General features: G+C 48.8%; 1 protein-coding gene across 1 annotated transcript in view; it reads left to right on the top strand.

The window, feature by feature from the left end:
• The window catches only part of PTPN1 (protein tyrosine phosphatase, non-receptor type 1), an 11620-nt gene extending 300 nt beyond the window's left edge, over positions 1–11320 (top strand). The window contains exons 2-8 of the mRNA XM_018566385.1: positions 1505–1605; positions 3205–3303; positions 4418–4555; positions 5359–5568; positions 8308–8469; positions 9984–10219; positions 11049–11320. Coding sequence (XP_018421887.1) covers positions 1570–1605; positions 3205–3303; positions 4418–4555; positions 5359–5568; positions 8308–8469; positions 9984–10219; positions 11049–11253 — 1086 coding nt within the window. The 5' untranslated portion in view covers positions 1505–1569 and the 3' untranslated portion in view covers positions 11254–11320. The remainder of the gene's footprint in view (positions 1–1504; positions 1606–3204; positions 3304–4417; positions 4556–5358; positions 5569–8307; positions 8470–9983; positions 10220–11048) is intronic.
• Positions 11321–12635: the final 1315 nt, after the last annotated feature.

Genomic DNA, 12635 nt, shown 5'->3' with positions numbered 1-12635 from the left:
CGTGTCACAGGCTTTAATGTAAAAATAAAAGCAAAAGCCCCTTTCACTTATTGAATCCATGGTCATGTGACATGCCGGGTCCCGAATCTTCTCCACGTCTGGACTGCATAGTGGGGAGCTCCTGCTTTTGTGTGCTCACATTGCTGCTTGGATTACTTTAGCTCTTTCCATTGGCTGTCCAGTGGTGGGGTCCTCGTAGGCTTCAGTGGGACCGCTGCGGCATGATGACATCACACGTCGAGGGGCGGTAACTGGTCCGGACTGCATCTCTGGATCTCTGGTCTCTCCTCCTGGAAGAGGCACTGTGGTGGACCACTTGACAGAGACCTAGTTGTGTAAAAGACGATTAGATTAAGGTTTTTTTTTTATTTAAAGCTGAATTCTGGCATTTAGGATATAGTGGGGGCCCCAGCTTTTAATACATACCCCATTACTCACTCCGGCAGGCTTCCACTACACTACGTGATCAGTCCCTTGAAGCCGCTTCTCTTTGGTGCTCAGGACCATGGCCACATCATGTTCAATGTAGTACTTCTGCGCTGTACGTGATGATGGGGAGGGACCGGTCCCCTGAAGCCTCTTCTATTTGGTGCTCAGGACTGTGGTCACATCATGTTCAGTGTAGTACTTCTGCACTGTACATGATGATGGAGAGGGACCAGTCCCCTGAAGCCTCTTCTGGATCTTTAAACCATGGAGCCCGTGACATGCGTCATGTCGTAGGGAACGCAGGTTGTCCTCCTGATCTTCATCCCAATGGAGGCCACATTGCTGTGACCGTGGAGCTCCTCTTTGACTTCAGAAAATTGTACTCGGATCCGATGGCTGCATGACATTTCTCATGGATGGTTTCCTGGTGGTGACAACAGTGGACGATGTCTGCGTAATGTGTATTGGAATGGCCACTTGTAGTCTCCTTCGGGAAGCCCGTGTGACAACGCAGGAGTTGGGAGTCTGGGACAGAGCGTTGTCACTCTATAACAAAAGGGTTCCTGCATGGCGGCATCACCAGGGATTATTTTAATGAAAGCGGCAGATTTTGACGTTGAAGATAACTTTTGAAATAACAATGACATCTGAAAACGTATTTGAGATTTAATATATCTACTTTAGAGGATAAGAGCAGTCTTAAAGGAGAAGTATGGGGTCAGGGCTTTTCCCCATAGTTCTCCGAAGGGTAACGGGAGGACACAAACTAGCGTCCTCCTGAATTTTTTTTCCAATTGTAGAGATTTACCTTCACTTCCTGTCCCAGAGATAAAACAGGAAGTGAGAGGAAACTCCTCTTAGACGAGTGTTATCTGAAGAGGTGTCCCCATAGGAAGATTTCCCCTCATCTCCTCTCCCTGTGACCCCAGTCCAATGTTTCTAAATCTTTAGCTTTATATAAATATACTTAAAAGAATTAACTTGAAACCAAACCCCCCCCCCCATCCCCCCGGGGTTATGCCCATGGCAGAGGTGTTGATCAGTATTAATTATGTGTATTTGTTTTATCTCACAGTCGACCACAGCCGGATTAAGCTACACAGAGAAGACAATGATTACATTAACGCAAGTTTGATCAAGATGGAGGAAGCTCAGCGCAGCTACATACTGACACAGGTAGGTAGCAAGTGTTTCAATAGGTCAGTATAGTGATGCCGGATGCCGGGTGTCAAACTATACCTTCTAATGCAGTGTGTAACCTCAGGACCCACATTTGTCCTTGGTCATGAAGTCGTGACCCAAACCGCACAGCACTGGAAGGCACGGCATTGCGGTACTGCATGTTCCAGTGCAAGCGCTCAAACTGTGGGAGGGAGGTGTGTTTGGGGTGCCATTCAAATTAATAGCAACGCAATGCAACTCCCGCACCAGAAGTAGGCGCAATGACATGGTAGTGTGTGATTAAAATCCTGACACACGTACACACACACACAACCACAGACACAATCTCACACACTCACAAACATTCATACTCCCCCAAAAATGTTAGGATTTCATTGTGGGCTGCACACACCACCTCGCCCTACCCCCACACCACCTCACCCTACCCCCACACCACCTCACCACACCACCTCACCCCTTTCCACCTAACCCTATCCCACCCCACCTCACCCTATCCCACCTCACCCCACCCCACCTCACCCTATCCCACCTCACCCTATCCCACCTCACCCTATCCCACCTCACCCTATCCCACACCATCCCCCCCCCCCCCCCCCCCCACACCACCTCACCCCACACCACCTCACCCTATCCCACCTCACCCCACCCCACCTCAATTCATCCCATCGCACCTCAACTCACAGGCTTCTGTGCATACGCACAGGCTTCTGTGGCATACGCACAGGCTTCTGTGGCATACGTACAGGCTTCTATGGCATACGCACAGGCTTCTGTGGGCTACGTACAGGCTTCTATGGCATACGCCCAGGCCTCTATGGCATACGCACAGGCTTTTATGGCATACGCACAGGCTCCACCTCACCCTATCCCACCTCACCCCACACCACCTCACCCTATCCCACCTCACCCCACACCACCTCACCCCACACCACCTCACCCCACACCACCTCACCCTATCCCACCTCACCCCACCCCACCTCAATTCATCCCATCGCACCTCAACTCACAGGCTTCTGTGCATACGCACAGGCTTCTGTGGCATACGCACAGGCTTCTGTGGCATACGTACAGGCTTCTATGGCATACGCACAGGCTTCTGTGGCATACGTACAGGCTTCTATGGCATACGCCCAGGCCTCTATGGCATACGCACAGGCTTTTATGGCATACGCACAGGCCTCTAGGGCATACACCCAGGCCTCTATGGCATACGCACAGGCTTCTATGGCATACGCACAGGCCTCTATGGCATACACCCAGGCCTCTATGGCATACGCACAGGCTTTTATGGCATACGCACAAGCTTCTATGGCATATGCACAAGCTTCTTTGGCATACGCACAGGCCTCTATGGCATACGCACAGGCCTCTATGGCATACGCACAGGCCTCTATGGCCTACGCATAGGCTTCTATGGCCTACGCATAGGCTTCTATGGCATACGCACAAGCTTCTATGGCATACGCACAAGCTTCTATGGCATACGCACAGGCTTCTGTGGCCTACGCACAGGCTTCTATGGCATTCAAAGTGTAGCTCTATGGTCTTCACTGTTTGACCTGCTAGATATTAAAGTCTTGCTGTCCCCGGCAGGGTCCTCTTCCAAATACGTGCGGCCACTTCTGGGAAATGGTGTGGGAACAGAAAAGCAGTGGGGTCGTCATGCTGAACCGAGTCATAGAGAAGGGATCAGTAAGTATAAACTGTTGTGTGTGTGTGTTTATTTATGGGCCGTGGGACCCGGAGCCACAGAGAAACCTAACGGGGCTGGGTGGGGAGATTATTAGGGTGTATGCGTTTGTATTAGGGTCATGCTTTGCAGGGCTGTATCACTGTATTGGCTGGATCGCCATCTCAAAATGACTGGAAGATAGTTGGAAGAGCCTTAGGATGTTCCTGCAATGTGATTGGCTCCCTTTGTCACCTGGTTCGAGACCCCCCGTGCCTCATTTCCAAAGGGACAGTTGTAGTTTGTCTGCAGCTGAAGTGTATAACTCTCTCTTGTTATATCTGTTTTATAATAAGACACAATACGGCTTTTTGTGGGAAAGGTGGGAGATAGAGACGTAGAACGAGGCCGGCCGGGGAGACGGAAGGAAATAGATACAACCCAGCCAGACAGAGACCGGAGCTCCATCCTGTACAGTCAGAAATTCCAGAAATCTTCGAGGAAAGGCTGTGGTGACTCACGTGCATTTCCTGTCTATCAATCATCAGCCTGAGATTCATCTTCTGTGACCAGCCCTGAGATATGCTACATACCGAATGTATGTACAATATGTACACAATATGGCCAAAGTATGTGGACCTCAGCCCCACTTAAAGCCATAGAGATGCATTAGAATGCTGATTGGAAGGTCAGATCTCCTCATCTAACATCAGAACCTGAACTCACAAAAGTTCTTTTTGGCTTCATCTTGTGGAAAGCCTTCCCGGAAGAGTGGAGGTTCTTGTGGCCTAAAGGGTGTTCAACCTCATGGTTTTGCAATGGGTTGACCACAAGCGCTTGGCCAAATGATGTAACTAAATTTCCATCTGTTGGTTCCTACATCTGTAGTCCTTTTAAAATCAACAGCACCCCGTGCACCAGCCCCACCTCTGAAATCCAGTTGGTCAGCTTGTATTCCGATGCACAAACCGGGAGATCTCTGAAGGCCTCAGAAGACTTAGCGGTTCCCCGATAACTTGGGTCGTCCTGATGGTGCTAGCTTTGGTTGTGCTGCAATAGACACTCAGATCTTACTCACTGCAAGTGCGTCACTTGCCTTATGTCTCTGATCTCACCGTCGCATTTGTTTCCCCGCAGATCAAGTGCGCTCAGTACTGGCCGAAGAAGGAGGACAGCCTGATGGCGTTTGATGACGCAAACTTGAAACTGACCCTCCTTTCTGAAGACATCAAATCCTATTATACAATCCGTGTGCTGGAGCTGGAGAACCTCGGTGTGAGTAGCCCACACTTAGGGGCTGATTTAGACAAGCGATTCTCAACCTGTGTAACCTCAGGAACCCACATTTATCCTTGGTCATTAAGTCGCGACCCAAGTCCCAGTGCAATGGACCGCACGGCATTGCGGTGCCGCGTGTTTCCTGGTGCGGGCGATCCAACTGTGTGAGGTGTGTTTGGGGCACCATTCAAATGAATGGCAACGCAACACGCCTCCCACACCAGACCGCGTAGTAGGTGTGATTGCATGCTACAGTGTGTTACTCTGGTCAAGGCACCTCTACAGGACACATGAGGGAGCTGTAAGCAATAGGGGGGGGGGCTGAGGAGACTCTCTCTCAGAAAAGTGGAAGGCATGTGGTGACCCACTGAACATGAGGTCACGACCCACCAGTTGAGAGCCAAGGATTTAGACAATCTACCACCCAGCGCACAACTAGATGAATAACGTTCACACAGCACGACCGCCACTAGAGGTAGCTAAGGTGCATTTCCGATGCTCCTCAGCACCATCTAGTGGCAGTAGACCTCTGCAAATGGCATTGGCCCAGCTATATTGTGTGCAGAAGATTCATAATACAGTATTTGTATGTGAGCCTTCCCTGATGTGACCACATAAGCTGTGACGCCAGTCCCCGCGACATTGTGCAAGAGGAGGCACAGGCACCTAATTTGGAAGGTTGTCAGATTGTGATCTGCCTGGTGGCTCCTCCCCTGTGGATGCGAATTGGTTGTAATTAGAGATTTTAAAGGATCTTCTGGTTTTAAAATAATACCAATTTTCTGTTTTTTGTTCGGCAGACACAAGAGACCCGAGAGATCCTGCACTTTCATTACACCACATGGCCTGACTTCGGCGTCCCCGAGTCTCCAGCATCATTCCTCAATTTCCTCTTCAAGGTGCGCGAGTCGGGGTGCCTGAACCCCGAACACGGGCCTATCGTGGTGCACTGCAGCGCCGGCATCGGCCGGTCGGGGACCTTCTGCCTGGCTGACACCTGTTTACTGCTGGTGAGTATCACCTTGTAGGCGGCTCAGGGAACGTGCAGTGATTTTCTACAAATGACTAAACAGACGATAATGTAACATGTGAAATATTGCGGATTAATGTCATGCATTCTTGTTTAGGGTCAGCAGGTGGCGCACTTGTCTCCTTTTCATGTATAGCATTGTATCTTGGCCTACAGTTTATAGACGGGGAACCTTTACACCTATGTGAGCTTGCTGAACATCCCCTTCCCAAACTCCAGTGGCCTGCACAGACCTATTTCCCTTGAACGTGACAAATGGGCCCTAATTTCCACATAGAAGAGTGCAGGATGTTACAGCTGGAAAGGGGGAAACTCCATATTAATGGCCAGCAGTGGGGGAAACGCCATATTAATGGCCAGCAGTGGGGGAAACGCCATATTAATGGCCAGCAGTGGGGGAAACGCCATATTAATGGCCAGCAGTGGGGGAAACGCCATATTAATGGCCAGCAGTGGGGGAAACGCCATATTAATGGCCAGCAGTGGGGGAAACGCCATATTAATGGCCAGCAGTGGGGGAAACGCCATATTAATGGCCAGCAGTGGGGGAAACGCCATATTAATGGCCAGCAGTGGGGGAAACGCCATATTAATGGCCAGCAGTGGGGGAAACGCCATATTAATGGCCAGCAGTGGGGGAAACGCCATATTAATGGCCAGCAGTGGGGGAAACGCCATATTAATGGCCAGCAGTGGGGGAAACGCCATATTAATGGCCAGCAGTGGGGGAAACGCCATATTAATGGCCAGCAGTGGGGGAAACGCCATATTAATGGCCAGCAGTGGGGGAAACGCCATATTAATGGCCAGCAGTGGGGGAAACGCCATATTAATGGCCAGCAGTGGGGGAAACGCCATATTAATGGCCAGCAGTGGGGGAAACGCCATATTAATGGCCAGCAGTGGGGGAAACGCCATATTAATGGCCAGCAGTGGGGGAAACGCCATATTAATGGCCAGCAGTGGGGGAAACGCCATATTAATGGCCAGCAGTGGGGGAAACGCCATATTAATGGCCAGCAGTGGGGGAAACGCCATATTAATGGCCAGCAGTGGGGGAAACGCCATATTAATGGCCAGCAGTGGGGGAAACGCCATATTAATGGCCAGCAGTGGGGGAAACGCCATATTAATGGCCAGCAGTGGGGGAAACGCCATATTAATGGCCAGCAGTGGGGGAAACGCCATATTAATGGCCAGCAGTGGGGGAAACGCCATATTAATGGCCAGCAGTGGGGGAAACGCCATATTAATGGCCAGCAGTGGGGGAAACGCCATATTAATGGCCAGCAGTGGGGGAAACGCCATATTAATGGCCAGCAGTGGGGGAAACGCCATATTAATGGCCAGCAGTGGGGGAAACGCCATATTAATGGCCAGCAGTGGGGGAAACGCCATATTAATGGCCAGCAGTGGGGGAAACGCCATATTAATGGCCAGCAGTGGGGGAAACGCCATATTAATGGCCAGCAGTGGGGGAAACGCCATATTAATGGCCAGCAGTGGGGGAAACGCCATATTAATGGCCAGCAGTGGGGGAAACGCCATATTAATGGCCAGCAGTGGGGGAAACGCCATATTAATGGCCAGCAGTGGGGGAAACGCCATATTAATGGCCAGCAGTGGGGGAAACGCCATATTAATGGCCAGCAGTGGGGGAAACGCCATATTAATGGCCAGCAGTGGGGGAAACGCCATATTAATGGCCAGCAGTGGGGGAAACGCCATATTAATGGCCAGCAGTGGGGGAAACGCCATATTAATGGCCAGCAGTGGGGGAAACGCCATATTAATGGCCAGCAGTGGGGGAAACGCCATATTAATGGCCAGCAGTGGGGGAAACGCCATATTAATGGCCAGCAGTGGGGGAAACGCCATATTAATGGCCAGCAGTGGGGGAAACGCCATATTAATGGCCAGCAGTGGGGGAAACGCCATATTAATGGCCAGCAGTGGGGGAAACGCCATATTAATGGCCAGCAGTGGGGGAAACGCCATATTAATGGCCAGCAGTGGGGGAAACGCCATATTAATGGCCAGCAGTGGGGGAAACGCCATATTAATGGCCAGCAGTGGGGGAAACGCCATATTAATGGCCAGCAGTGGGGGAAACGCCATATTAATGGCCAGCAGTGGGGGAAACGCCATATTAATGGCCAGCAGTGGGGGAAACGCCATATTAATGGCCAACAGTGGGAGGTAACTCCATATTAATGGCCAACAGTGGGAGGTAACTCCATATTAATGGCCAACAGTGGGAGGGAACTCCATATTAATGGCCAGCACTGGGAGGGAACTCTATATTAATGGCCATTGGTTTGGAATGGGATGTCCACCAAGCTCATATAGTTGTGATGGTCAGGTGTCCACAGGCCTCTGTCTATATATTGTAGTCGAGTTCTGGTGCTTCGATATAACTTTTCTTACTTTGCTGTGATATGAAAGTGTTCACCATGTCCAGATCCAACTCACAAAGCTAAAATACTAATTTTCCGAAGACTGACAGCCAATAAGATTTGAAACTCGCAGTCACATGACCCTTATCCTTGTCGGTGAATGGAGCCGTGTGTGAGTTCTAAATGACAGATCTCGGGAAGAGTTGCTCAGTGTGCGGATATATGTTCTGCCCGGACGCTCCATTGTAGAAGATCGCGGTCTTTATATTTGCCCGTCGCTGGGTTGCGCCTGGAATTCTAACATTGCCCCGTCTTTCTCACAGATGGACAAGCGGAAAGACCCGTCCTCGGTGGACATCAAACAGGTTCTTTTAGATATGAGGAAATACAGAATGGGTCTCATCCAGACGGCAGACCAGCTGCGGTTTTCTTACCTGGCCGTCATCGAGGGGGCCAAATTCATCATGGGGGATTCCTCAGTACAGGTGGGCTTATGATAGGTTTTTTTTTTTTTTACCTGGAATTCAGATTTTAAAGAGAACCTGTCACCAGACCATTCATTGGAAACCAAATCTTCCCATATTATGTACATTCGGTGTATTTCATACATGTTCTTTACCTGGCGTAGCCTCCCTCGTGTAGACATCCAAAAGCCCTGAGACTGCTTCTGGGTGCCGCCATCTTAAATGTGATGTCAGCAGCCCCAACAGACTTAAGTGACGCTTTATGGCAGGGCTAGGCAATCTGCAGTCGTGGCGAAATTACAAATCCCATCATGCCTCTGCCTCTGGGGGTCATGCCTGTGGCTGTCAGTCTTGCAATGCCTCATGGGATTTGTAGTTCCACAACAGCTGCAGGGCTGAAGTCGACTACCTCTGCTCCTTAGTAGGGATGCACCAATACCGGTAGCGGTGCCGAGTATTTGGGAGAGTACTCATACTCACCCAAATGCTCCGATGCCTAGCCCGAGTACTTCCGGTATCAGGAAGCCGGGCAGCGCGTCATTACACGCTGGCCAATCAGGAAGCCGGGCGCCGTGTAGTGACGTGGAGCTCGGCTTTCTGATTGGCCAGGAAGCCGGCTTCATGCTCCCTCGTCACCTTATGATGATGGAGCAAGGAGCTGGCTTCCCGGCCAGTCAGGAAGGCAGGCGCCACATCATTACACTGCACCCGGCTTCCTGATTGGCCAGAAAGCCAGCTCCATGCTTTCTTGTCACCTAGTGATGAGAAGCATGGGGACATCTTTCCTGCTAATCAGGAAGCTGGGTGGCTTTTCTTAGGTCCCATTCACATGTAGCGACTTATCGCGCGATTTCCGCCGGGATATCGCGCATTTTTGCCGCGCGATATCGCGAGAAGTCGCCGGCTAATGATAGTCAATGAAGCTGTCTTAGCTCCATGTCGCCCGTCGCGGTCGCAAGTCGCTTCTACCGGACCCTTTTTTCGGCGGATTTTGGGCGATTTTGCTTTTTTCTATGGAGCCCGACGGAGAAGGTCGCGCTACCGTCGCTGGAAAGTCGCGTTATCCCGGGCCGCTGCATGTGAATGGGGCCTTAATGGGACTTTCGGTATCGGCGAGTACCACAAAAAGAATTCCGGTACTCGATACCGAAATACCGGTATCGGTGCATCCCTACTCCTTAGTATTCCCTTCTTTTCCTCCCCTTGCTGCTGCATATACGGTTATGTAGGGGAGGGAAGTGGCAGTGGAGCTGGGACAGAAAGTAATTAGACATTCCCAGAGGAGACGGCTCTGATGAGCAGGGAGGGAGGGGCCTGTGGTTGGGAAATGACTCTTCCTGGAGTAGTCAGATTTTCTATGAAGTTAAAGGGATAGTGGCAGTGGGGAAGGAAAAACACAGCAAGTAAGTATTTAGAGGACTCGTTTTTTCCCCCCTGTGCTGTCACCTGCAAGTGTTTAAGTTGGTGACAGGGTCTCTTTAAGGGAGATGAGCAGAAGGCTGGACTGATGTCACTGTGTGTGGTCTGTACTGCAGGAACAATGGAAAGAACTGTCCAACGAGGACATGGACCCTCCACCGGAACACACCCCGCCCCCGCCCCGGCCTCCTAAACGCATGACGGAGACGACCCTAAACGGCAGAACGATCGAGCAGCCGGAGTTCTTCCCGCAGCAAGTGGTGGAGGAGGTGATCCGACGGGCGGTCAGCGTGGTGGAGGAGAGCCTACCGGACGGCAGAGCCCACCTGTCTTCACAGCCCCCGGTAGAAAGGTGGGTACCATGCAGGTCGCCTTGTGGTGTGCTGTTTATAATTGGAGGGGGGCGGAGGTCAGTACAGAGGAGCAGCAGTCAATGACGAGAGATTAGGGGGTGCAGGGAGGTCCCCAGACAGAACAGTCCTATCATTTTAAAGGTTCAGTCCATTTACATCACAAAATTAAACCTTGGCATGTATTCAGGCAGCAGGACCTACCGGCTGAGTACTACAGCTATTCATCCCGTCCGTCCCCGGTCCAGTGATCCTGGAACCCATCTGCTGGTACTGCTGGAATGTTCCCCAGATTGACCTATAACTGTCCTTCAAGCCAAACCACAAGAAAGGTGCCGTCGTAGCCATTATTCGGGTTGCAGTTGCCATGGTGCTGCACGTGTGATCACCTATGACACCAGACATTTCAGGGGCTTATAAAGTTAGGTTGAGAGTTGAAAATAAGCGCACTGACAACCTTGACAGCTGACATGCCTTTAAAGCAGGGGCGGGCAACCACCGGCCCTCCAGCTGTTGTGGAACTACATGTCCCATGAGGCATTGCAAGACTCTGACAGTGACAGACGTGACTCCCAGAGGCAGAGGGGTTTGTAGTTGAAGCTTGAAGTTCAGTTAAGGTTTGAAAATGAAAGGTGGATGCTGATTGGTCGCCATGGGCAACTGCTCCAGATTCTGTCTGCTCCAGTATTGATAAATTCCCCTCTCTGTATATACACTATATAGCCAAAAGTATTGGCCCCTCCCCTTCCAAATGTCCATGACATTTCCCGGCTACTAAATATTCCGCTGCGGTCGCCTGTTACTCTATTATGTTTTTTTTCTTCCGCACAGCACTAGTCAAGACACTGAAATCCGCAGGAGAACCACGGGCGCGGACGACGCGTACTCCTCACCTGACGCAGACGACAAGATCAAACCCAACCCCGCGGACGACAAAAACGACGGCCAAGAATGGAGTTCCCTGGTGCTAAACATCTGCATGTTCACCGCGCTGACCGCCGGCGCCATCCTATGTTACCGGGTCTGGTACCATTAACGGAAAACACCGCCCGGCGCCTGAGCCCCGTACGCACGGAGGAGGGAGAGCAAGACGCAGATTTAAAAACAAATCAAAAAATAAATAAATCACGAGAAAGAAAAAAATGTTTAAAAAAAATGACGAAAACAATCGCCGAGCCGCCGGGGCGCGACCGCGGCAACGCTGGAAAAAGCTGAACGTTTGCCCAATGCGTCTCAATGCATTTACGGGGCGTCAACGAGCCCTGCAATCCCACAGAGGAAATCGCCACATCTCAGGGCTGCAAAACTATTCAGGAGTAACAAAAAAAAAAATAACAGATAATGCCAAATATTTTTTTTGTTTTTGGAATAAAATAATGGAATTACGACGACACATTTGTTGTTTTTTTTCCCTTTTTTAATTTCCTTTTTTTTCGACAATTTTATTTTTGTCTTTTTTTTTTTTCCTATATCACGACACGGAGCGTTTTTTTACTTTGTGTTTTCTATGATGTTTTACTGGCGTCGCGAGCGATATTACAAGCCAGGCGCTTCCTTTTTTTTTTTCTTTATTCGTCTTTTGTAACCAAAAACAATTCTCCTTTTTTTTTCTATTGGACTCGCTCCCCCCGTTACGTCCCCTCGAAAAAGGAATAATAATAATAATAAAAAAACAAGAGATTGTGTCAAAGGAATGTATTTTTCATTTTTTTTTTCTGTCAAAGAGGGTTTTGTATCATCCTGATGATAATAATTGTTATTATTACAAGTTTAGACTTTGGGGGGCGAAAGTTGCAGCAGGGAGATTGTATAGAATGTTTTTTGGGGGTTCTTTTGTTTGTTTTTTTTGGGGAATCAAGCTTGTGGTCTGTGCCTCTCTATACGTAACTGTTACAGATGCTTCGTTGTCATTACCGTACGTCTCTAAAGAGTAGAAAAATCAGCTTTTCTTTCCATTTGCTCAGGGTAGGCCAACAGCATCCGTTTTTTCCCTGTCAAAAATTTTTCTTTTTTTAAAATTTTTTTTAATGTATTTTTTTAACAATTTTTTTTATTTTTCTTACAATTTTATTTTTCATTTTTCTTACATTTTTTATTTTTTTTTTCTTACATTTTTATTTAATTTTTCTTACATTTTTTTTTTCATTTTTCTTACAATTTTGTTTTCATTTTTCTTACATTTTTTTTTTTCTTACATTTTTTTATTTCATTTTCTTACATTTTTTTTTCATTTTTCTTACATTTTTTTTTCTTACAATTTTTTTATTTCATTTTTCTTACAATTTTTTATTTCATTTTTCTTACAATTTTTTTTTATCTTTTATATTTTTTTTGTATATATATATATTTTTTGTAATATTTGGGGGGTTTTTTCTCTCCCCTCCCCCTATTTTTTTTTTTGTTACCTGTCCCAACTTT

Source organism: Nanorana parkeri, unplaced genomic scaffold (genome assembly GCF_000935625.1).
Source record: "Nanorana parkeri isolate BGI_ZX_2015 unplaced genomic scaffold, ASM93562v1 scaffold946, whole genome shotgun sequence".
In the NCBI taxonomy this organism is placed as follows: Eukaryota; Metazoa; Chordata; class Amphibia; order Anura; family Dicroglossidae; genus Nanorana; species Nanorana parkeri.
This window is presented reverse-complemented; position numbering and strand designations above follow the sequence as displayed.